The sequence below is a fragment of the Alligator mississippiensis genome, chromosome 12 (genome assembly GCF_030867095.1).
Source record: "Alligator mississippiensis isolate rAllMis1 chromosome 12, rAllMis1, whole genome shotgun sequence".
NCBI lineage: Eukaryota > Metazoa > Chordata > Crocodylia > Alligatoridae > Alligator > Alligator mississippiensis.
The window spans coordinates 64396786-64422358 of record NC_081835.1 but is presented as its reverse complement, the minus strand read 5'-3'; the positions used below and the strand labels follow the sequence as shown (position 1 = coordinate 64422358).

At 42.9% G+C, this 25573-nt stretch overlaps 1 protein-coding gene across 1 annotated transcript; it reads left to right on the top strand.

Moving 5' to 3' along the window:
• Positions 1-3340: 3340 nt before the first annotated feature.
• STOM (stomatin) lies at positions 3341-24994 on the top strand. Its single transcript, XM_019475856.2, has 7 exons — positions 3341-3457; positions 12947-13050; positions 13673-13745; positions 14983-15065; positions 19263-19466; positions 19995-20129; positions 22943-24994. Exons 1-7 carry the CDS (start codon positions 3406-3408, stop codon positions 23135-23137), a joined length of 846 nt encoding a protein of 281 aa, XP_019331401.1. The 5' UTR covers positions 3341-3405; the 3' UTR covers positions 23138-24994.
• Positions 24995-25573: the final 579 nt, after the last annotated feature.

Genomic DNA, 25573 nt, shown 5'->3' with positions numbered 1-25573 from the left:
ATACCATGTATCAAGTAGACAGCCCTGAATAGGGGATGAGATTAGGCTGGGTTGATGGGGTAAAATCTTTTTCAGCTCACCCCAAACCACCAGAAGACTTTCTGAGCAGGGAGGTGCCCAACTGAAGCTCAGTGTTCATGTGCCAGCTTGCCAACTGACGGCACCCCAAACCTGCGTGCAATGTACAATGCCCTAAATGAGCTGTGTTTGGGCTGGGATTACCCTAAATCCTTTTTGGGTCACCCCACGTCTCTCGGCCATGGGAAGACTCTTCTAAGGAAGGCTGGGCAGGGCACTGCCTGACCTGATGCTCAGATTTTGCGTGCCAGCCTGCCTCCTGACTGGCCCACCCATGTGCTATGTACATAGATACTCTGCACAACAATTAGCTTTGAAAAAGGAACCAGGAACCAGGAATAAGGAACCAACTTCAGCCTCATGTAGCATGAAGAGCCCCATGGACTACAAAACTATCGGTGGAGTTTTCAGAAGTTCTCAAGTTGCTTGAACTCTCCTCTCCCTTCAAGCTTTCCTTGTTGACCTCAGCAAGAAGAGAGCTGGATAAAACACGATGTCCTTTTGAAAGCAGCCCCAAACCTGACTAGGCAAAGACTGATAAAATGGGATGACTTGCAGCCCATTTCCCAAAGAAACACCTCTGGTCTGATGATCTTTCCCCTAACTTAGCTGTCTCCCATGTTCTCCTTGGCTTGATTTCCTCTTTTGCCTTCCTGCTTCTCGTCCCTGCTCCTGACTGTGCTTCTCAGGTCTAAAAAACCTCCAAGGATGGAGACTCCACCACCTCTTTGGGGAGCCTGTTCCAGTGCTTCACCACCCTCCTTATGAGAAGGTTTTTCCTAATATCCAACCTAAACCTCCCTTGCTGCAACTGGAGCCCATTGCTCCTTGCTCTGTCACCTGCCACAAGCGAGAACAGCTTCCTCCACCCTCTTTGGACCCACCAAAACACTTTTACATCTGTTCCTTGGCTGTTGTTTGTTTGTTTGTTGTAGTTTATTTATTTATTCCGGCCTTTATCAGCGCAGGCAAAACACTGGTTTGAAACACCTTCCTCTCACCCCTCACGCAAGGACGGTTCAGATTTCCACCCGATCCGCCACTTTGGAAGAGGTCTGCAACCGTGCGCTTGTGTTTGGTCATGGCATAGACTGCTTTCGGTGGCCCGAGCTGATGACAACTGTCACTTTGGTCTGTTTTGAAGCTTTTCTCCACCCTATGAACATCAGGCAGGTGACTTAGGAACACAATGTACACTGATTTCTTTGGTGGACTAGATTCTTTGGGTCAATCTGGTATCCTTTCTTACACCTTCGTCGGTCTGGGATGCAGTGAGGGTGGCTGTCATAGAGGATTTTCCATTATTTCAGTACCGTTATTAACTAAAACAGGTTTTCTGCTCCTCTGTCCTCTGTTGTATACGAAACCCAACACCCTTTGGTCCCCTATTCTTCTCTTAGAAAATAATCTTGAAGAGAAAGTAATTTTGAAGAGAAAAATAGAGGGACATAAAGGCGTCGGGTTTCGTATCAATCGAGGACAGAGGACAACCGGACTATCCTCTATGACGGCCATCCTAGATACAATGCACATGAACCTTTGGGTCAATCTGGTATCTTTTCTTAGACCTTTGTTGGTCTAGGATGCAATTAGGGTGGCCGTCATAGAGGACGTGCCGGTTTTCTGCTACTCTGTCCTCTACTGACACGAAACCGGACACCTTTACGTCCTCTATTTTTTTCTTCAAGAGGAAAATAGAGGACATAAAGGCGTCCCGTTTTGTGTCAATTGAGGACAGAGGACAACTGGACTGTCCTCTATGATGGCCACCCTAACTACAACGCACACGATTGTTTGGGGCAATCTGGTATCTTTACTTGCATCCTAGACCCTCGTTGGTCTAGGATGCAACGCACAAGCTTCTTTGGGCAAATCTGATATCTTTACTTAGACCTTTGTTGGTCTAAGAAAAGGTACCAGATTGACCCAAAAAACCTTGTCCGCTGATGTCCTTAGCCCAACACGGCCACAACCTACATCCGTGTAGCACTGATTTCTTTTGCATTTGAGTCCCAAGTAGGGTGGCCATCATAAAGGACAGTCCGGTTGTCCTCTGTCCTCGATTGATATGAAACTTGATGCCTTTATGTCCTCTATTTTTCTCTTCAACATTATTTTCTCTTCAAGATTATTTTCCAAGAGAAGAATAGAGGACATAAAGTCATCGGGTTTCGTATTGGTAGACATCAGAGGAGCAGAAAACCAGAAAGTCCTCTATGATGGCCACCCTCGTTGCATGCTAGACCAGATTGACCCAAAAAACCACGTGCATTGTATCTTTTCTTAGACCCCCGTCGGTCTGGGATGCAGCGAGGGCGGCCGTCACAGAGACTTTCTATTATTTCAGTGCCGTTATGAACTAGACCAGGTTTTCTGCTCCCCTGTCCTCGGTTGTGTACGAAACCCGACATCTTTGTGTCCCACTCTTCTCTTGGAAAATCATTGTGAGGAGAAAATAATCGTGAGACAATCATCGTGAGAGGAAAATAATCGTGAGAAGATAATTGTGAGGAGAAAATAACTGTGAGGAGATAATCGTGAGGAGAAAATAATCGTGAGACAATCATCGTGAGGAGAAAATAATCGTGAGAAGATAATCGTGAGGAGAAAATAATCGTGAGACAATCATCGTGAGGAGAAAATAATCGTGAGAAGATAATTGTGAGGAGAAAATAACTGTGAGGAGATAATCGTGAGGAGAAAATAATCGTGAGACAATCATTGTGAGGAGAAAATAATCGTGAGAAGATAATCGTAAGGAGAAAATAATTGTGACAAGATAATTGTGAGGAGAAAATAATAGTGAGAAGATAATCGTGAGAAGAAAACAATCGTGAGACAATCATCGTGAGGAGAAAATAATCGTGAGAAGATAATTGTGGGAAGATAATTGTGAAGAGATGATAATCAGGAGAAGGTAATGGTAAGGACAAGATAATGGTGAAGAGAAGATAATCGTGAGAAAATAATCGTGAAGGGAAAATAATGGTGAGGAGGTAACGGTGAGGAGAGGAGAGGAGCAGGGCCATACGAGGGGGGCTCGTGCACAGCGGCGGACAGACGCGGGGCTGAGCGGGGCCCCGCAGGAGCGGACACGGGTGGATGCCGGTCCGTGGGACCCCGGCCCCGGCCCCGGCCCGCGCTCCCGAGGGCGCTCCGCGGCCGGGGCGGGCATGGTTGCTGGCGGGTTCCCGCCCCGGGCCCTCCCCCGCACCGCCTCCTCCTCCTCCTCCTCCTCCTGGCGGGGCGGCCCGAGGCGAGGCCGGGGAGGAGCGGGGCAGTCGGTTGCGCGGCGCGAGGCGGCTCGGGCGGACGCTGGAGGGAGCCATGGCGGACAAGGAGGCGGCGCGGGCCCGGCGGGTCCCGGAGTCTTTCCGCGGTGAGGCGGCCGCGTTACCTGGTCGGCGCGCGGCCCCCGGCACGGGCTCTGGCCTCAACTTTCCCAGCTGCAGCTCGAGCCCATTGCCTCGGCGCACGGCGCAGCGCGGGGGCGGGGTCCCGCTGCCCCCAGCGCGTCTGTGGGGACCGGTGCCCGCGGGGTGGTGACGGGACGGGGGCGCCCCGTTTCGTTTCGGCTCGTTTCGAGCTCGGGGTGGGACGGGGGGCGGTTGAAACATTTCGGAGCTGAAAGTGACGGGGTGGGGGGGGCACGGCTCTGGTGTTGGCTGCCCCACCTTGATGCTGCGGTGCTGCTCCCCCCCCCCCCCCCCCCCACGGCTGGATGAGCGTTACCTGCCGTGCCTGAGAGGGGTGGGCCGGGTGGAGGCTGTAGGGGAGGAGGAGCAGGCTTCGTGCCCTCAGAAGGGGCTAACATTTCCGCTGTTTTCATCCAAATCCCCCCCAAAACGATGACGTTTTAGGCAGTTTTGTGTTTCCCCGTTAGAGCCTATGGGCGAAACAGTTTTGATGAAACGAAATGGAACGGTGCTTTCTAAACGAAACTCGAAACGAAACACTGTCCCGTCAAAACGAAACCGTGCTGTTTTGCGCAGCCCTACTAAGTGGCCCTCCAGCCCACATAATTGCCCTCTCCTGGTCCAGCTCCATCCTTTTTGTAACCCTCCTCCAGGGAGTTGGAGGCTGCTGTTAAATCCTTTCTCTGTCTGCTCTTCCCTGGAAGAAATAAACCCGGTTCCCTCCGCCTCTCCTCGTCAGTCGTGTTCCCCGGCCCTCAAACCATTTTCCGTGCCCTCCCTGAACCCTTACAAGCCAGCGGTGGAGTGGGGTTCGTGGGCTGTGAAACAACCCTGGTAGCAGGGCTTCAGATATAACCTTAATGGCTATTGGCACAACCAGATACCAACAACTAAAGTATAGTTGCACTTCAGCACGAGAGTTTGGTCTCCGGTTTCCTTTTTTTCTGCTTGAGGTTTATTCTAGTCAAAAGAAGAAGAGAGAAATAGGAAATCTAACGTTTTGGGGCATCCATGAAGTAGCTGTTCTTGTCGGTTCAGTTTCACACGTGGCCTTGTCTCATCCAACATTTCTAATGTGACTAGTGTAAATGTGTTGATTTTGGCACTGAACGTGCAGTCGAATATTGATAGAGATAAGGTTGTGGCTAAGTAAGGGTTTTCTCTGAGTTTTAGCAAGTTGTGGGTGGAGGAGGAATTATGATGGGTTTGTTTAAGAATAACGTTTTCTTAAGCAGCTCGTGTTGTGTAAGTATCAGCATGTCTGTTTGTAGTGTTAGGCATGAAGCCAAAGGCTCACTGCTGGTATCCAACACATAGGATCTATATTTTATTCTGTGTGTATGTTAGAGATTATTAACTAGACCAGTTACACTGTCCCTTATTCTGTTACCTGTGGCGTGTCAGGCTTCTCATTTCCAATTTGTTGTTATCAACCACGCAGATGTTTTTGTAGGTTCAGTGTTACCACAGAGACTCCAGTACTACTGTGTGGAAATTATTCTTGCCGTAGTCAATGATAAACTATACGCAGGCTTCAGACTCACTACGGTTCACTGTCATGAAATGTTCCATTAATGGAAGATAAAATAATAATGACTGCAGATAGATAAAATTGCTTAACTGTAATCACAGTGGGGGAGGAGAAGCCTGCTCAAAAGACCTGTTCTGGCACTGGGGAGATGACCATATATTTAATTGACAGGATCATACGAAGAAGGCTAGAAGAATTCCAAAGAGACAAGAAAAACAGACCGACTCAAGAACATAGGGAACAAACCCTCCGGGGACATGTGTACCGTTCTCATCTTGTCAAATTATACTTTTTTTTAATTGATACTAGTGACAAGCTGACATACCTGGAGAATTAAGTATAGGTACAGCATGACGAGTGCAGTTCAGGCTGAATCAGCTGGACTGATGTCCTTGTGTGTAAATAGAGGAATTCTTTTAATTAATATGGGCCCTGCCGCGTAGGCACATTTCCTAACACAAAAGTTTTACAGCCTTTTGAAAAGTGTCTTGAAGTCTATTGCATAACTTTGGAAACACTCCCTTCTCTAGTACCATATGTGAGAAACCAATTGGTTTCTAGGGTTTTTCGTCCTTTCCTGTTTTGCATCTTTGATCCTATAGAGATTCTCCATTTAGTTCGGCATTCAGTGATTTGAAAAAAATAACCATAAAAAAACCGAACAAGATGTCATAACTATATCTACAGAAGCCAGTTTTGAAGTCAGAGAGCATGACTGATTAAGTTTGGCTTGAGCATGAGTAAGTAGGCCAACTCTTGATAAAACAGAATTTTATTTTCTTGTTTTGAAAAAAGAAGGATATAAAACAGAAAACACACAGAGCACTATTTATAAATACCATGAGTTGCAAGATCCTACAGAAAACATCTGCAGTTAAGAATGCTAAACAAGTGATGTAGTATCATGCGATCCAGAAGCTGTTTATGACCATTTCTGTTTAAATTTTTTCAAAGATCAGTGCATTCTTGGGAAGCCATCACAATTTAGTTAGCAATTTTACTTTATGCTCAAGTTTTTGCATTCTTATAGTACATCTACCCAACTAAACTTGCTTGTTACACCAAGAGTTTGGAAAGGTGAAACTGCATCTGTGTTAAGTTGCTGGTATATCACAGCATCACAGGAAATGAGGGTTGAAGGGACCTCAGGAGGTCACATTCATTCCAACCCCCTTCTCTAAGCAGGACCAGCCCCAACTACATCATCCCAGCCAGGGCTTTGTTGAGCTGGGCCTTCAAAACCTCCAAGGATGGAGAATCCACCACCTCTCTGGGTAGCCTGTTCCAGGACTTTACTACCCTCCAAGCGATAAGGTTTTCCCTAATATCCGACCTCAACTTCCCTTGCTGCAACTTGAGCCCATTGCTCCTCATTCTGTCATCTGCCCCACTGAGACCAGTCCAGTTCATTCCTTTTTGTAACCATCCTTCAGGCAGCTGAAGGCTGCTGTTAAATCCCTTCTCGGTCTTCTTTTCTCCAGACTAAAAAAGCCCAGTTCCCTCAGCCTCTTCTCATAAATCATGGCCCCCAACTCCCTAATCATTTTCTTTGCCATCTGCTGGACTCTCCAACTTGTCTACATCCTTTCTGTAGTGGGGGGTCCAAAACTGGACACAGTACTCCAGATCTGGACTCACCACTACCAAAAAGAGGAGAAAAATTACTTCTGCTGGCAGTGCTCTTACTAATGCAGCCTAGTGTGACGTTAGCCTTCTTGGCAACAAGGGTACGCTGTTGGCTCACACTCAGCACACTGTAACTCCTGGTCCTTTTCTGCAGAGCTGCTGCTTAGGCAGTCCATCCCCAGCCTTTACCAGTGCATGGGATTTTTCTGTCCTAATATAGTATACGGGGCTTGGATATTTCTGTCTTTCTCAGTCTCGGAGTAGAATTCACCAAACGGTCCAAAGCTCTTGCAGCCATTGGTGCAGTTGCACTGTTGGTGGTGGTTGTTCTAATCCAGGTACTGTTTTTCTTGACTTTGCACTAGGGAGCTATGGCTCTGAAAAACGGAGCAGTCCCAATGATGGTACCAGTGATGGAAGTTGTAGTATAGACAGGGTTTAGGTATTTTTTTAAACCAACAAGCCCTACTCTGAGTTTCTGAGGGTGTTTCATTTGTGTGGAATGGAACGGAATTTTCTTACTGTTTTTATTTTTCTTAAAAATCAGTTTTTCAACACTTGCTTAAAAGGATCATGTATTCTCAAGTTTAAATATGCATCCTCAGCAATAAAGGTTAATGGGTTTGCAGCTTTTCTGAGTTCTCTGTTTTCTTCTGGGATGGGAAGAACAGCATTTTTTTTCCTTTTCAGACTTGACTATGTTGTAGCATTAATGTTATACAAATTGAGTTTTACAAAATGGTGTTGACATTTTGCATGACTGAATTGCTCATGGTTAGGTAGAGCATTCTTTTTCTGTTGAGTCCTATCATGAATTCCAGGACTTCCCAATGAACTAATTCTTTAGAGCTTTTCAAGTGCAATAAGCCAATGTATTTGAACGAAATGTATTTGAATTGTGAGAGCTCATCCTGACAAATTCTCATCCTCTCTCTGAATAGTCCAGCACATGAACCACCCAATTAAATATTGCAGCATCAACAAAGTACTTGTGTATACCTGTCTTCCTCTCTAACAATATGGTGTGTTTGCTCACTTGCATTCCTTTTTAGCACTGCCCCATTAAAAGTCCTGGAACTGTGTTTTGCCCAGTTCTGTTTTGAGTTTAACTTCAGGGAAACAATTACAATTAGAAATAACCTTTTGTTAAAATACCCTTAAAGCAATCTGCTCAAAGATGTATTAAATAGTAAACCAGGAAGATGCATTCATTTGGAGCTCTGTGACGTAATAGTGAGAAGGAAAGACTTCTATTGTGGAAATTTTTCTTTCTGGAGTTTGAAAAGGGTAAAGGTTTGTTTACCAGAGCAAATTACTTTTGGGTAAATGTTAGTCCAAAACTTCTCCAATTCTTTTCAAAGTCTGAATTGTCATAGGCAAAGGTTAAGTGCACCAGTCAGAGTATAGTTAAACAGCTTAATAGATCTGCAAAGAAAATTCTTCACAAATTTGACAGAAATTGTAGTGCCCTTTGATAAAATGACTGCATGTTCAATTCATGAAACTTCTAGACAGAGAAATAGGATTCAGAAGCTATATTGTAAAGGCTTCTGGAAACCAGATGGGCTTACAACTTAATTTGAAAGCCATTCTTAACTTTCCATGATGCAGATGCTATACTTTACCTGGTCAGACTCACCAAATTAACAGTCTTTATTGCGTTACAGTCAAGCTGATATATTGACTCTGAATATGTGTATGAATGTTGTATTTGTAATCTTATAACCTTGTAACATGCAGTAAAGCTACTGATACAATGAACAGGTGATCACAACTGATGGTCACACTGAGACGACTGTTTTTTTTAACCTTCCCCTTTGCTTTACTAGAACAGACTATCAAATACCCTAACCTCTAATTATTGATTGGAAATATACCAACTGCCTTCTGCATAATTTGGCAGTTATGAATTTAAATTCACATCATAAATTATCTATGTGCTCATGTATTACTTGTGGTATGAATTCTGGGTGGATGTGAGGACCGCAGATCTGTTACATGAGCTTCTAGCTCTGTGTGGTTCCTGTCACATTTAGGAGACTGTAGTAAGATACAGACCTTCCTTGCATAACTGTAATATTTTCCTAGAAGAGAGGCTTTCCCACTGGAATGCCTCTGCAGGAGGGCAGAATATTGATGTTTAATACAGTGATATCTGAACAGGAATTCATTCTTGTTAGATACCTACCTGTCTTAAGAGGATCCCAAAGAAGCCTGTTTTCACTGAACTACCTTGCAGATACAAAAATAAATTTGCCCTCAATTAGTAGAATTCAACCCCCGCAATTCCTAATGGGGAAAAATGCCGTATTAGCTTTATGTCTTAAGTGTGAATGTCCATGTTTTGTGAGTGAAAGACACATGTTTTGTTTATGGCAGCAAGTCTGTTGGGATCAAATCAGATGATTTTATAGCCACCAATAAATCAGTTCTCTTACTGCCCCTATAAGGGGTGGATATAGGTGCTATCTCCCATTTTACAGATATGGAAGTGAGGTGTGTGTGGTTGCCCTGAACATCTAGGATAGCAAAGTATAGAATCCAGTTCTCAGTTGAGTGCCGTCTCCCCTTTTTCCCATTGGTAGCTCTCTTGATTTCTCAGCCTTGATCTGATTCTGTTGATCCAACAGAAATTGAATACCACGCTATAAACATCTGTGCAGAAACCAGAACACAAGCCTTTATTCTCCTGCTGCTGCTGCTGTTTCGTTCCTGGAGCCTAGCACACTGCAACCCTTCTCTGCAAACCTTTCCTTAATGAAAGGAAAATTGGTATTAACTGCTATTTGTCACAATCTGCCAAGCACTAAGGTGCTATACTTAGTATCTGTCAAAGGGGTGGAAGTGGTGGAGAGATGGACTGAAGCCAGGATTGAGTGCTATATATATCAAGTTATGCGAATTTTTTTTTGTTTTTTAATTGACTTAGACCAGGTGGTATCTGCCCAGAGAAGAGATGCAGACTGAGACTGGCCACTGTATCTGGCATCATCATCTCCCTTCCTTCAGAAAGTCTGATTTTTAGTGAGTGTGAATTAGGTATGGTTCATGGTCCTGATGAGAGAGGGCTACATCCTTTTTCACTTTAAATGCCTAAAAGGCATATGCATGGCCACATAACTGAAATTTTTGATACTTATGTACTCTAGGATTCAGCATTGCCTGTGCAGATTCACACCGCCTCTGGGTGAGGAGGGGGCCTAGGACCTGGTTCTCTTGCTCCCTGGGCACGGGCCCTAATTACTTGGCTATTGAGCCCATCCTGGGAGGGGCCCTCACTTTCTCCTCTCCTTTACTTCTAGCAGGTATGGGTATACTATTTCACCACAGAAGAAAATGCCATCTCAACCTGTGTGAGCACCAAAAGCTAAAGTGATGTGGCTACATACACACCACTTAGGCACGTAAAGTGAAATGGCATTTAGCTCCAAGTCTCTAACCGCAGAACAAGGACGTCACAAGCAGTACCAGGGAACCTGAGCTCCAATACGGGAGGTGATTTATAGTAGCAGGTACCCAAAGCACTGCAGAAAAAGTGAGCAATACCACCAGTTCACTTCATTTTTTAAATTAATCTTCTATATTTCATGCTGTATCTTGCCAGAGCTGTGCATGTGGCAAGCTCTATAACATGCATGATATTTCAAGCTACTTTTAAGGGAAGAGCTGCGGTTGCTATAATAATAATGTAAAAGCAGTCTTTCAAATTATTATTGTGAAAGGGAAGTCTAAATCATCTGAATTTTTAAATTTCACTTTCTGCGAGCAGAGAAGCATTGCAATAATGTGATGTTTTTGCAAATAGATTTATTCTATAAGTAAATGTCACCCATGAGTCATAGAGTCGCTGGAAGTGGAACACAGGTATGGAGCTGTATATTCCCAGAACTTAGATCCAAACTGGGTTTCTGTACATCCAGAAGTTGCTTGAGTATCAGTCACAGGACACCCAGTATCAGTGTTGTTTAAAAAGCAAGTGATTAAAGGGAGTGTTTTCTTTTGTGATAGCGGTGTAATGACTTGGGGAGAGTTTCCTGTCGAAAGGAAAAATGCACACACCTTTGGTGTTCAGGGTGTGACAGGAGGTTGCATAATAGTGTTTTGTACAGTCTTTCTTTTCTGTGAATACCAGACTTGAAGCAATAGTTTCTTTGTCTTTTTGTGTTTCTCCATCAGCCACAGATGACTTAAGGATCAGGAATTATTGAGCAACATGCTTGAGGAGGTTACCTTAAACAAAACCCTTGGTTGGTATCATGAGCACATGCTTGTTCCTGACATTCTTCATAGATGATGGGGAAGTGGTCAGGTCCCTTCAGAGCTTCTTGAATTACTGCATAAAGATGAAGTTGGATAGTACTAGATCAAGATGTCCAGTCCTTGAGAACAAGCTTGTCAAATGTTATCATAGCTGAAAGAGTACATCAGAGAAGAATGACCTTCTGACTAAAGCACAAGGACAGGGGGTGAGGGCTTCTTGTTTGACCTTGGCCAAATCACATACCCCTGCATATGCAACAGACTCCACTAATATTTGGTGTGTTAAGTTTAGGGGCACTTAAGACTTGGTTTTCTTTTTTAGAGATACCATATAGCTGCAGTTCCCACTGACTTCAGTTGGAGTTGTGAGGGCTCAACCCTTCTGGAAAGCATGTCTCAGTTGTCCACCAATTCTGGGCATCCAAATTTAGATGCTTGAAAAATATTAACTTTTTCCCCCTACAAGTTGCCCTATCTATAAAATGCAGACGGTAGCATACACCCACAGCGGCTAGTGTGGAACAAGTATTTTGCTTTAGGAAAAAAATAAGGGAAATTTTAATTAATTTATTTTAATGAGTACAAAAAATAATCTATTATATATTCCTTGAAGCAAAAGAAACTGTGGAGTCTTTCAATAAAACCTTGTTGTAGCTGATAGGTTCTCCGACTGCTATTTTTAGGAATCAGACATCTGGCTAGTGCAGTCCACTGCATAGTAAGTACCAGGCCCTGTGAACTGTGTTGAGAAAAGGTGTTTGTGCAGATGGTACATAAATCAGAATAAGGACCAGGCGTTTGCAAGTAAGCAAGTGGCAATCTGGATGATGTTGGCATTTAGCAAAACCTAGAGGCATGGTCCAAAGGAGATATTTTAATATCTAAAATATGAGAATTGTGTTCTGTCTAATGGAACAAACACTTCTTAGCATTATGACTTTTTGACATAGGTGTTGTACTACCTACCACTTTGTTTTTTTCTTTTAGGGCTTTTTTACAGGGGTTGAAGGATGGGGTTGAGTTTCAATGGTCTGATGGTTTCAACCTCCCTTGTACAAGTGCAGCATTTGGCAGTTATTAGTGTCACCCTGGGAACGCTGTGCTTGGCAGCAAAGACTCTTGGCCATTGCAGGAAAATCTGGGCTGGGAGGATAAGAAACTTCCTCTTCATGAGGATCTAGTTTCTCTCTATGAATGCTCAATAGTTCAATGTCACCATGTCATGGTGCTTTGCAGGCTCTTCTTCTAGCTGTGCATGATTTGAAATGACTTGTTTTGCTCCAGGAAGTCTTGCTGTGGTGCACGATTGAGCGATGTAGCAGCCATTTGATGATAGAGGACTGTCTTGTGCTCTGTTCAGAGCAGAAGGATCCTTCACAGGAAACTGCTAGAAAAAGATGCCCTTATGTTCTTGTCTGAGTGGTCATGAGCCATCCAAGCACCTTCTGTCATCGCTTTTATGAACCTTGGTTGTAAGATAGAAAGCTGAGGCTGATTTTGCCAGTGTCTGCATGTGCATTTCAGGAAGCTGTGAGATTTTTGCATCTCTGCCAAATTAGTTAGAATTGAGTGTTTAAATGACAGAAGTTTTTCTAGTTGCTGCTGGTATCCAAACAGTAGTTGGGCAAACAAAGCTGTGGTTTCCAGCCTGGAAAATAGTTTTTGGCTACTGCCCTGTAGTCTTTCCTGGCACAAAGAGAAGACGTTGATTTGTGTAAAATATTGCAGTGTTTTAAATTTTAAATCTCTTACCCTTTGCAGGTACAGGTGTGAAGGCAGTGTACTTCAATTATGTTTTCATTTACTGAACCAAATTCTACTCTTGACTGTACTTTGGCAACTTGGTGATTTCAGTGGAAGAGAAAACAGAGTTTGGTCTGCCAGTATGGTCTAGGTCCAGTGGGCGGTGGATTAGGTCCAGGGAAAAGCCCTGATGATGATTTCATGCTAAGATGCCATGTCATTGTATCTTTATGTGGCAATTGTTTTCTATACTGGATAGTCTTGTATTTAAAATACCTACCTCTCTCTCCAGAGGACTCTGATGCTGGCCTTGGTGCGTGTGGATGGATCCTCGTGATTGTTTCGTTTTTCTTCACCGTTCTTACCTTTCCGATATCTATCTGGATGTGCATAAAGGTAAAGCTGTTCATTGGTGGACTTGAGTTAGACATTAAACAATGCAGGATGTGTCCTGCTGGTTATCGATGTTGTTCAATTGATTTCCCAAAACCACAGATGATCATGACCGCCCATCATTCTTTGATCACAGCCGCATAGTATATGACACTTTATTGCATTACATTTTAATGTATTTTAATTAGAAGAGATGGAGAGAAAATTATAAAGCTGTATTTAAAAAAATGGAAATTAGGGCTTTTCTAGGACTAGTTATATCACATCTAGTCTGTCTGCCCTTTTCAGGGCAGGAGTGTTCCTTATGCTCTTTTTCTTTTCTTTCTTTGTTTTGTCCAAATGATCTGATTGCCACATCTGTTCTTGCAAAATCATTCCATTGTCCCCAAACATTTATTTCTTCCTTTAAAATATTTTCTTGACAAATAACCCTCTTTTAATATTTATTTCTCGTAACTGCTGTACTGAAAAAATGAAAAGTATGCATGTTACACCCTGTAAGACTAGAGACTGTTCAGTATTATTCATAATAAATTTCCACAAGCTTTGACGTGTCATCAGGACTGCTGTAGATCTTCATTCATCTTCAAGAAGGAGGCCTCTTACACTTAATGTCTGTTTACAGATCATAAAGGAGTATGAACGAGCCATCATTTTCAGACTTGGGCGCATCTTAAAAGGGGGAGCCAAAGGACCAGGTCAGTCCAGTGTAGCATGCTAAATATTTGTGCGTATGGAGTCTTATTCAGTTATATGATTGTCAGGGGAAAGGACTGTATTCGCTGTGTCTGCTTGGTGGTACAATACGGATGATGGTGCTGGTTTTTATTGCCCTCTCTCTGGAGTTTAAAGGTTGTTTGAGTTGGACATTTCTTCCAAATTAATTTCAGCAAAATCACTCTTAACCAAAAAGCCAAGTTATAAGTAGCAGCTTGCCTCAGTTACACTGAAAAATGACTCATTTATATATATTCCATGCCTTCCCTCATCACATAAGAACTTATTATTCTTATATCAGTTTTGGTTTCCTTTAGGATGCATTTTTTCTTGGGGTGCTCAGGGGGCTGTGGAAACAATTGGTAATAAATTCATAACATTTCAAATTTGTTATTTTGTTGGGGCAGTAAAGCAGGAGCTCTTGTGGCTTAGCTGAATAAGGGACAAATGGATGAAAGCTCCAGAAAATGGGTCTGTCACAAACAGGAGCTGGCAGTCTTAGCCTTCTCATTTTCTCCATACAAAGTGAGTCTCATCCAGTGCTCCTTGGCTGATATATAGTCTTGAAGGGTAAAAGTGAAACCAGACAAATAGGAAAAAGGAGTTACATTCAATGAGGCCTTTTTATTTTATTTTATTTTTTTTTTATAGAAACTTAAGACTAAAGCTTTCACAAGTATTTGAGTGACTTAAAAGCCTTAATGATTTTAAAAGGACACCTTGAGCATTTGTTTGGCCACTTTTAAAAGTTTTTCCTCTGTACTTTGGAAATTGTGCCAAGATTGTACAGGATGGCAGTGTTACTTTCTGTCTGAGTTGACCAGTTGCAGCAGCATCTTTCTTTTCCATTTTTATTAATATTTCCATCACTGGCACATTGGCAGTAAATAATGATCCCCAGTTCTGTAGAATTCTTTAGTTCCCGACTACTAGATCTGGTTCCTACAGGCAGCATGTTGTCATGTAGTGTTTCTTTCTTCTCAAATCCAGCCCCAGGGGTAGTGAGCTTTTCAGAGGTTGTACCAGGTAATGCCTGATTCCCCTTTAAGAGCCACAAAGCAAAATTACAGAGCTAACAAACAAATGCTGCTGAAGTATATGAAGTACATGCACTGTCTAAAGCGGATGGGTGGGGATGAGAGGATGACAAAGAGCTGCTAAAATAAACAAGCACTGAAGGTCTATTGTCTCAGTCTTTTGAATTGGTTTTGTGTACAGGTCTGTTCTTTGTCCTGCCTTGCACAGACAGCTTTATCAAAGTGGATATGAGGACTATCTCGTTTGATATACCTCCCCAAGAGGTAAGTTTGCACTGTACCATCTGGCATCTTGCCAAATGCAAACAGAATTCAACCCTCCGTACTCCTTTTTTTTTTTTTTCCTTCAAGGGCTTCTGAACCCCCTTGTTTGTTCCTGATTTGGCATGAATTATTTTGCAAGAAACTCCCTCCAGCTATTCTTATTTCAGTGAAAGCTTTTAATCCTGTCTGAACCAGCTCTGGATAACGTATCAATGAAAACATGTATTGAATTCTGTGCAGTGTGATTTAACACACCCAGAGCTATGGATTGCTGCCTGTAATTTGAACTTATTCCCTTCCAACCCCTCTTCCCCTCACCCAGTATTGTATAGCTATATAGTGTTGGAGTAGTTTTCTGGCTTCCTCTTTGTTCAGGTACAGTGTAGTATAAAGAAACTTAACCCCTTATTCATGACATTCAGTAAAACAGTCTCCCCTCAAACACTAATAAGTGATTTGTCAAGTACTGTGTTGTGGTTTGAGATGGCAGGCTTTGCTGTCGAGACTGCTGTGCTGTGCTTGCAGTTCTGCTGCTGTGTTGCTGTATGATCTTAAGGCTAATTGATCATCCCTCCTGCATTAAGGTATGGACATATGAACAATTTACTTGGAGTCAGCTGCTCTGCAGTAACTGCCCATGCTCACGCCTGTGGCCCACAGGAAGTGGAAGCTAAGCCGTGGTAACTTACCCTCTTTCTTTGAGGGCTGAGCTGCTGAAGTTTGGCTGTCATCTGCCATCAATTTAACAGCATGCATATGGGGAGGCGCTGTGGAGCAGCTGATGCAAAGCCAAGCCCTCATTTCTCATTCACTCTTCATTAAATTGCTCACCATCTGGGTAACTGAACTCATATCATTTCTTGGCATTGGTATTGTGAAGCTGCATTACCTGTAAACCTCCCTCAGATCTTTGAGGTGCAAGAAATGCAGGTGACTGACCAAGTTTGAAACAGAAGTGCTAGGAACAACTCTTGTTTAAGGAAACCCACTATTTCTCTAAAGAGAGAAACCAATAGATGAAGAAAATTCACTGGATATGTCGCTTGAGAATTAAATATCTCCCAGAAGCCTTCTAAAAACACATTCTCAAACAGCTGCACCATGATGACTGTAACTGGGATTCTGCTTTGTCTGATGTGTTGTTGAATGCAACCTGCCTGGCATATTTGTTTTCTGTACCATTTGCCACCCAGTTTACTGCTCATCTTTATTGGGTGGATTTAGACAAATGGTAACTGTCAGAAAAGAGTCTAAAGGTTAATTGGTTAGAAACCTAATCACAGTTGGACATAATGTGCTTGCAGCCGCTCATGCACCATTACAGAGGCCATCAGGTTTTTCAGTTTTCCTTTTCAATTAGATTACATTATGCTCGTGGTTTTTATTGGTGGGGGCAGCAATACATTTTCATTTACAAAACATGGCTCTTTATGCTGACGATATCCTTTCTCTGATTCTTGTCTGACAATGTTACATCAGACTTGTAGCCAATAGAGTATGGGACTCAAAGGCACTAAATGCTGCAGGTCATGCTTTCTTTTTTCCCAAATGTTGTCAAGGCCACCCAGACCTGCAATCCCTCTGACATGCTGTCTGCTTTCTCCAGTTTTGCATACTGCACAGTCTTTTTATTTTTTCATTTTTTTTAAAGCAACTAATATTAGAAGCAATAGCATGACTGAATGTTTTACATTGTTCCTCCTAGGTGGGAGTCCTCTCTCCCCAAGACACTGGTTTCTATATTTAATGTGCACTACGAACTCCTCAAAAGGGGCTATGCTCTTGATCTCTCTGCTAGGTGGCATGTACATCTTTCTGTACCACATATAAATGTTAAAAAAAATAAACTAAATAGATCATTAATATCGGATTCCCCAAGTCTCTACAAATGACAGTTTCTTGCTGCACTCCAGAGATAAGCTTCTAGTCCCGTCAATACAATGCAGCGGATACTGGGCAGATCCATGCATCTCTTGTTCAATCAGTGTCCGTAAGAAGAGCAATACATTGCCAGGGTCTTGATAAGAAATAGCTCTTTTTAATAAGCTGAGTGCAGTAAATAATGCTGGTTGCAAGCCAAATGAAATGTAGGCCTTCTGCCTGGTGCACTTATTTCCTAAATAGCCAGGTTGTATGGGTGCCTCCTCAGACTAGTTTTGGAGCATGCATTTCCAACTCCTGCAGTTTGTAAGGGGAGCCCCATTTGGTGCTTTTAAAAAAGGTTGCAGTCCTGTTGTTGCTGCAGTTTGCTCTGACAGTTCAGAGACATCATTCTCCTAAAAGGATCCACAAGACTCCCAGAAGGCTGGGGTTGATCTCTCTTTCATGTATTATTATGTGTACGTGTACTTCCCCTCCCCACAGGGCCCCTTAGCAAGCTGCTTTTAAGCAACCCTGTTCCAACTGCTCTTTACATCCCTGGGGATGCTTCTGAGTAACGAGTTCTGCGTAACTTGGCAAAGAGTGGTATTTTCCACTCCCTTTTGAAGCTGTTAAGAAATGATAAAACACTTGGGCCCAGTTTTTGCCATAGGGCTGGTTAGGTTTTTTTTATGAGTGTTTGTAGTTGTATTTATTTAACGCACACAATAATAGAAAAAGTAAAAAACTTCCCCATCAGGTCAGTGAAGAGAGAGCACCACTGAGTAGCAGGCTGGGCTTGCCTAATAGTCATTTTTGTGATACTTTCTTTAACGAGTAGAATTAGAAGATGAGAATATCTTTCCCTCTAAAACTTAAGGAGTGATGTTTTCATAACATGACTCAAAGACAGTTGCGTAAGTAGGGTGGGTTCATCAGGGCAGCTGCCCTGGACACCCAGCTGCATTGCTACGCCTCTGCCCACAGAGATGAAGGCCTCATGATGCACTTAAAACATGGTATTAAACAAAATGTAAGCTGTGGGCATAGTTAAACATCTGCCTCCTCAGTATCCTGCAGCAGTAGGAAGCCATCCTAATTCAGAACAGCAGCACCCGCTGTTACACCGATCGGGGATTATCCGTGCTTCATGACACTAATTGATCACAAGCTGGGGATCAAGCAATAATTTCTCTCTTTGGTATGGCATGTAATGATGCAGAAGCAAGGCACCTAATGGGACTTTCATTTCCCTCTTGAGTAGCTGCCACGGGCCACTGCTGGGTCAGGTGCCTTGACTAAATTGATTTCTATGACCATTTCCTTGTTCGAGATAATGACTCTCAGAGTTTCCCTCTCCGGTTCACCCAAATGCATGGCAACTCGTTTTTGTGCCACTCCTTTTAAAAAGCACAGTCAGAATATGCTTCTTTTTTTTTAACCCAGCTAAGTAGGTCACCTGTTTTGTTCATGGTTTATAAATTGACACGTGTGGTCAGGTTCATCTTAGATGATTTGTGGTCCTGAAAGCAGCATACAGTGTGTGTAAGAAACAGGTGCCCTGCACCAACACTGTCATGGTTCCTGTATTATAGGACGTAGGCTTAAACCTTCCAAGCCACCTAGCTGTGAGAGACAAACCTTTTGAGATGGACATGCCCCAAAGTCAGTGACCTGCATACACCACCCCGGCTCTAATAATAATTTGTTAAAACATTGCTTTTTTTCAGGTCAAAATGCTTGGGAGCTTCACTGAATCTACTCCTTTTGTAAATCATGTCTCCATGCATATAAATGTCAAAGAAGCCCTCTATCATTTATGATTTTTTTTTATTTCTGCTCTTTTTTTGTATTCCTACTCTGTGATCACAACCTTTTCAATTGGATGGTCGTGCTCTTACCTCTTCATGCAAACAAAAAGAAACCCTTCAGTATGTTCTTAGTCCTCTTGGTTTCTGAAAGTTTTCTCTGCTTTCTCTGCCAGGTTATTAGTGATGTACATTGCTGCTGCTGGATCTGTACAATCCCGGGTGCAAACTAAAACGTATTTTCCTGTGACATGTGTCATGATCCCAAATTCCTCCTAATCCAAAGGAGTTAAACTGAGATGATACATTTGTGTCTTTACATATATACAATACATGCACACACAGAGCCCATATTTGAGATGAAAATAACCTACTTTTCTAAAACCATCCCATGACCATGGCAAAAACAGAATCGTGCTCTAGATGATATTGCAAGCATGTAGTATAATTACAATTTGCTGTTTAATAATCATTTTGTTGTGGTCCTTATTGTTCCATTTCATTATTTGCTGTCTTTTCTCCCTATTAGATCCTCACCAAGGACTCTGTGACCGTGAATGTAGATGGAGTGGTTTATTACAGAGTCCAGAATGCCACCCTTGCTGTAGCAAACATCACAAATGCTGACTCAGCCACCCGGCTCTTGGCACAAACCACTCTGAGGAATGTTCTGGGGACCAAGAACCTCTCTCAGATCCTTTCTGATCGTGAAGAAATTGCTCACAGCATGCAGGTATGTGCAACTTTTAGAGCCCTGCTTACCTACTCGATCAAGTTAAGCAACAGGGATGGGGAGTACCTTGCAAACTAAGCCTTTTCTTGGGTATAAATTGACAAGCCAAGCACATCCAGTTGAATTTGGAGTGTGGGGTTTTGTTTATAGCTTCTCCCAAGAGCTGCTGGAACAGTGTCCAAGTATACCAAGAATCATAAGCAAAGGAAAGGCCCAAAAGATGGGTTGTTTTTGCTGTCTCAGGCCTGTGCTGTTATGGTTAACAGTGATGGCTTTTAACTTTTGTGTCAGTCTCTTAAGTTTGTTACTCTACTACTATATTACAACCACCATGTTTCAGCAATGACAGAATCGCAACATAGGTATATTCTGCACCTTAGATATAGCGAGATATCCGTGGATTAATAGTATTTTACTTTAATTTGTTTGGTAAATCTTTTTGTTTAACTTGGCATTGGTGTTTTAAAATGATTTTCATAATTTAGCCAGGCAAGTGAAGATCACACATTTGTCCTGTCTCTTTGACAGGCCACACTTGACGAGGCAACAGATGACTGGGGAATTAAAGTGGAACGTGTGGAGATCAAGGATGTGAAGCTGCCAGTTCAGCTGCAGAGAGCAATGGCTGCTGAAGCAGAAGCAGCCCGGGAAGCAAGAGCCAAGGTAATGATCTCTTCTTACTCCATTTTTATCTGTAACTTTTTTGGTGATTCCTCTGAGGACAAAGACCTTCACAAAGAGCATAGGGGAAAGTGGGACAAGATTTTTGGTAGGATTCAGTTTGGAAGCTTGCCCTCATCTGTCTCCCTGTCAAAGAGCATTTTAAAGCCCAACCCTTCTGTCCCACGACAACTCCTAAAAATATTAACAGGATGCAGTCTTGGTACGGTGCTAGCTGGCTGGAATGCAAGACATGGGTCAGGGTTCCTGCCTCTTCCGTTAACTTGCTGAGACTTTAGATAAGTCCCTTATGCTCCGTTTCAATTTCTGTGTAATATTTCTAGGGGTTATGTGGCTTAATGCTTGTAAAGCAGTATTCTTAGCTCCTCTGCATTGATAGTATTGGAAATCCATTTGGTGGTGTTTTTTCCTGTCCTTTCTAATGGACGGTAGGGCAGTCTTATGTAAGTATCCCCTGAGATTTTTGCTATGGGAATTTGGAAATTGGCTTCCCAAAACTTAGCAGAATGGTTTTCCTGCTTGCTTAAGGAGGCCTTTTGCTGTGAACCTTGCTCCCTCTGGCGGTTCACAAACCCAACACTAGAAAGCTTGCAGCACGGACTGAATTACTTCAAAGACAAAACTGCAGATCCTGTTGAAAGTGCCAGCCTAAGACCAAAATTGGAAAGGTCGTTTACTTTTAGAAACACATTAATGTTTTGTTCTGACCTCTCTCTCATTGGAAGTATTGAACTTTCATTGCAAAATGCAGAGATCCTTCTTGACAACAGAAGGTTTAACTGTAGTTTGTTTAATGCCACAGAATTTAATTTTTGCCTGTTTTTGAATTGTGATATCTAAATTCATATTCATTATCATATACTTACTGAAAAGTGAGTATACTTAGTGAAAAGGAGAAAAAGCTAATGAAACCTTTAGATTCCACTTGTAAAAACAGCTTGCTTGCTTATGTTTGTGCGTGGAAATAAAAATGAGGAAACCAGGATTTCATTGGACGCACTTGGTGGCTGAATAGTGAAGGTGAACTTTGCAGGACAGTTGGAGAGGGCCTTGGTTGTAAGCAGTACCTTATACTTTCGAAAGATTAAAGCCTACATTTTTGGGAGTTAAATGATTTACCAACTTCATATTGATAACTTAGACTAATGGTTAAAATAATGGCAGCCCCCCCTTGCATGCACACCCATACCCAACCACCAGTCTTAGCACATCAAAAAGTCTTACCACTGTCAAGGTTTTTGTACACATCACAGCAAGAGAGCAGAGGGAGTTTTAAGGAGGGATGCGCAATAAAATAATGACTTAGGTTTGTGCATGTCTACAGGGAGTTCATCCCAAGGGTGAAGGGCAGCATGAGAGAAAGCACAAAGGCACTTGTTTGACAATGCAAAAAGTGAACAACAGTGCCAGCCTCTGTATGCCCATCAGAAGTGGGAGTCGGCATCTCAATACTGAGCAAGAGATGATAGACCATGCAGGGGCCTCAACTTGAAGATGAATAACTTCTGTTTGATGTGACAGAAAAAAGAAGAGCCAATAGAGAGATGCAAAAAGAGGGGTGACATGATCAAAGCAACAGGCTAGGATGATGCTCCTTGCAGCTGTGTTCTGACTGGGGACGACTGGGCAAACAGCAGGTGTCAAGGGCAGAGAGGGATGTTGCAGTAAATGTGGTGATGATGATAGTGCCAGTGGAGTGTGTAGGGGAGAAACCAGGTAAAACTGGAGGAGAAAAGCTCCATCCTAGATCCCTCTGGCAAGCAGTGTGTAAACGGCTGTGTACAATGGACTTAAAAATGACAGGGAGATAGGGCAGTAGCTGAAGAGGCACTTGGGGGTAAGGGTAGATATTAAGATGGGAGAGACCCATGCCTGTTTGTATGGTGAAGGAAAGGAGCCAGAAGTGTGAGAGTAAGGAAGCATGAGAGAGATCAGGAAATGGGATGGGGTAATTGGTGCAAGAGCTCAGAGGAGGAAAGACTTGTGCATTTGTGAAAGGGTGGGGAGGTTGTGGGGTAGGTGAGCCAAGGGGAGGGATAGGGGAAGGTCCCTTTATATTCGGTAGCTTTTCATGCAAGACGTGACCACTCAATGCAGAAAGGGAAAGGGCAGGTGGAAGCTCTGAGAAGTGAGTGGAAAACAGCTGAGGTTGCAGGTCCAGGTACCTGGTGTCACTGCACTGGTCTTGGATCCCGTTCCAGTGGGATTTCTAGCAGGTGAGTGATTCAAACATGGGCTTTGGTGCTGAATTGTTTGCCAGCCACTGCATTCACCCTGATAGGGTGGGACACACACTTCATAGTAAATGTTCAGTGCATAGCATAGCTTTATCTTCAAAGTGAATCTTGGGTACCTCAAACTTGAAGGTAAGTTTATTTCCCCTCTCATTCTTCACAGGCTGCTTTGATTTTCTTTGCCAGTTGAAATCTTGTATAAGCTTTTTACACAACCCATGGATTTAGCTTCTCCTGGCTCCTCTGCTCAGGTTTCTGTACTGCTGCCTTCTACTAATACCAGTAAGATGGGTCTGCAATAGGATGGTAGTGTGCAAGAGTCCCTTTGGCAGGGTACTGGGGCGGGGGGCAGCAGGGTCCTGGCAGCTATTTCAGAAGGTACAAAACTCTTAAGTTATAAACTAAAGCTCTCCGTAGAGACTGTGTTCACATCTGCTACCTAAGGATGGTGCACAGTTTGGCACTTGGTCTTGTAAGTTAAGGGACTGAAATAGCTCAGTGAGCCTCCGAGGTAGCAGTGTGCCAAACACCTGCTATTTCACCCATTCTGTTCCCCCCCAGGTAATTGCGGCTGAGGGTGAAATGAATGCCTCCAGGGCCCTGAAAGAAGCCTCCATGGTTATTAGCGAGTCCCCTGCTGCTCTTCAGCTTCGCTACCTGCAGACCCTGACCACCATTGCTGCAGAGAAGAACTCTACCATTGTCTTCCCGCTGCCTATAGACATGCTGCAAAACCTCATGAGTCCAAAACGCTAAATTGTGCTGGAAGAAGGGATCTTCTGCAGTGGGGACTGTCTATCAAAACAAATTAGCTGTTAAGGCTTCAGGTAATGTTAGCAGAATGGGGTTTTTAAGGCACCCTCTTTTTTGCGACCCTGAGCAGAGTATGCGATAGTGAAACATATTAAGTGTTCGTGAATGTGAGCAATCAAAATCCTCTCCAAGTCCTATAAACAAACGGCACTTTTAAAAACAATCATCCGTTTTAAATGAGAAGTTATTTTATTCTCTTGGGTGACAACCTCTTGTCGTCTATAGGTCCCCTTTCCCAAATAATCTGGATGACCACTTTGGGTGAGGAATTTCCTCTTGGAAGGACTGTGAAGTAATCCCAGAGCTGGAGAGGGGTTTTCTCTCACCAGCCACACATGCTATGTAGGGCATTGCTCCACTTCAGAAAGTGGCATTGGCCCTGTGTGAGGAAATGAAGGGTTTCAGCCACTTTCTGTTTGGATTGTAGCTATATGAACTGGAGCCACACATGTGCTCTTTCACTTCTGCCTGTTTCCTGAAGTAAGCAAACAGGGGAGCACTGGATACTGGTAGGTCTGAAAAATCAGACTAGTGTCGTCTTAAAATCCAGTCTGAAAAATCAGACCAGTGTCGTCTTAAAATCCAGTCTCCCCTCTATGAGAGGCAGCAGTTGGCCCCTGCTGCTGAAATGAAATTTCCACCCCTGCCTTAACAATGGGAGAGGCATAAACACTGTAGTTATGGATATAATAGGCTTGTAGTCACTGATATGCTCTCCAGTCATCATGGTTGTGTGCCTGCTTGTACAGATTAATGCCTTTTAAAAAAGTTTGAAATGTCTCTGAATCTGCCTTTATTTGTATATTCTCTTTTTAAAAGTACTGCTTTCTAAAAAAAATAATAAAATAGCGATTTTTGTTTCTAAATGGTAGCCTTTCATATTTTGATTTTTAAATACACTTGTTACACAGGATTTGAAGTTCTGTATCTGTCTTAAAGCTGGCACCTGTTGCAAATATAGTGTGGTTTTTAAATGGTCATGTATTTCATTTTTTTAACAAAAGATCTGTATACTTTTCCAGTGTCTGCTAAATAAGGTTAATGATTTTATTTGTATGTATTTGCTAAGAAGGAACATCTTATACTCCCAGTTATAAATTACATATCCTTGTGTAATGTGAAGATTTCATAATGTTTTATATTTGGTCTCATGTTAATCTTAGGGCAGTGTATAGTACCAAGTCAGCTGTACTTTGTTCCTCTGATAACTATAATAGCATAGTTGTCGTAATGATTGGCACATACCCATAAGATTAGTTTTAGGCCCCATCTCATAAGTCAGTTCGTTCCTTGTTTTCTGAGCTTCACTGAAACGCTTGCAGTTCAGGTCCCCTCTGCTCAGCTCCTTGCCTGCTGCAAGACTATCAGTTTCATTTCCTGATCTTTCGCTTCAGGGCTCCTTGCAGTCCTGCTAACTCAACATAACTGTCTGCCCTGACTGTAAACGCATCGCTACATAAGTGAGAGCAAATAGAAAATAGCAAGTTCCCACGTCTTGCATACAAGTCATAGTTAGAGAAACATGTTCTGTGAATCCTCTAATGTTCATTTGCATAATCTGTTAAACCACTGTTACATCTGTAAAAAATAGAATTACAGATTGCGCTGAGATGGTTGAGCCAGATTCAGCACTGGAAAAAACTCCATTGGTGGCAAGAATCCAACTCTGCTGAACTTGGCTTCTAGTCATTAAGCATTGGGAGCTAGTATAAAAATAAAGGCAAAGGTGATGGTGATAAACGGATTGTGGAAGTGCCCTTGTACTCACGCTGCCCATAATAAAGTTTGTAACTTATCTAATTGCCTCTGCGCGATGAGTCATTTTGTATTCACATCCATTGTATTGAGTAATGGCATGATAGTGCTTTTTGCCACAAGATCCTGCCGTTCTTGATCATCTCTTACCGGCTTTCACACTGAGCAACCATAGGCATTAAGAACTACTCAGACAGCCTTCCATTCTACACTACGGTGGGGAGAAAACAATCTCATCGCTTTAAAAAGGTGAGGGGGGGACTTGGCTGGGATTGTTTAATTAGGGATGATCCTGCCATGAGCAGTGGCCTGGACTAGATGACTCACAAGGTCCCTTCCAGCCCTAGTTTTTCCTACGATCCTGCCAGGATTAAGATTAATCTATAACTGTTTCACCTGACTGCATTCTCCTGCAGTAAGTGTAATACAAATACAATACTGAAGTGTACCTTCTGGTTTCATCCCACTCTCACAAGAACCAAGTTGTCCCCCTGCAACACATGTACCATCTCCTAAACGAACCTATGTACACCTCGTCTTTCACACTTAGCTGAGTCAGGGGGTTTTCCTGTTCTATGTAACAGGACACCGTCCTTTCATGAATGATGAGTGGTATTTCAGTTT

Coding starts and splice junctions, on each gene's coding strand:
- STOM (XM_019475856.2), top strand. CDS start 3,406: ATGGCGGACAAGGAGGCGGCGCGGGCCCGGCGGGTCCCGGAGTCTTTC. Junction 13,746..14,982: donor AGGGGGAGCCAAAGGACCAG/GTCAGTCCAGTG, acceptor TTTTGTGTACAG/GTCTGTTCTTTGTCCTGCCT. Junction 20,130..22,942: donor CCCGGGAAGCAAGAGCCAAG/GTAATGATCTCT, acceptor GTTCCCCCCCAG/GTAATTGCGGCTGAGGGTGA.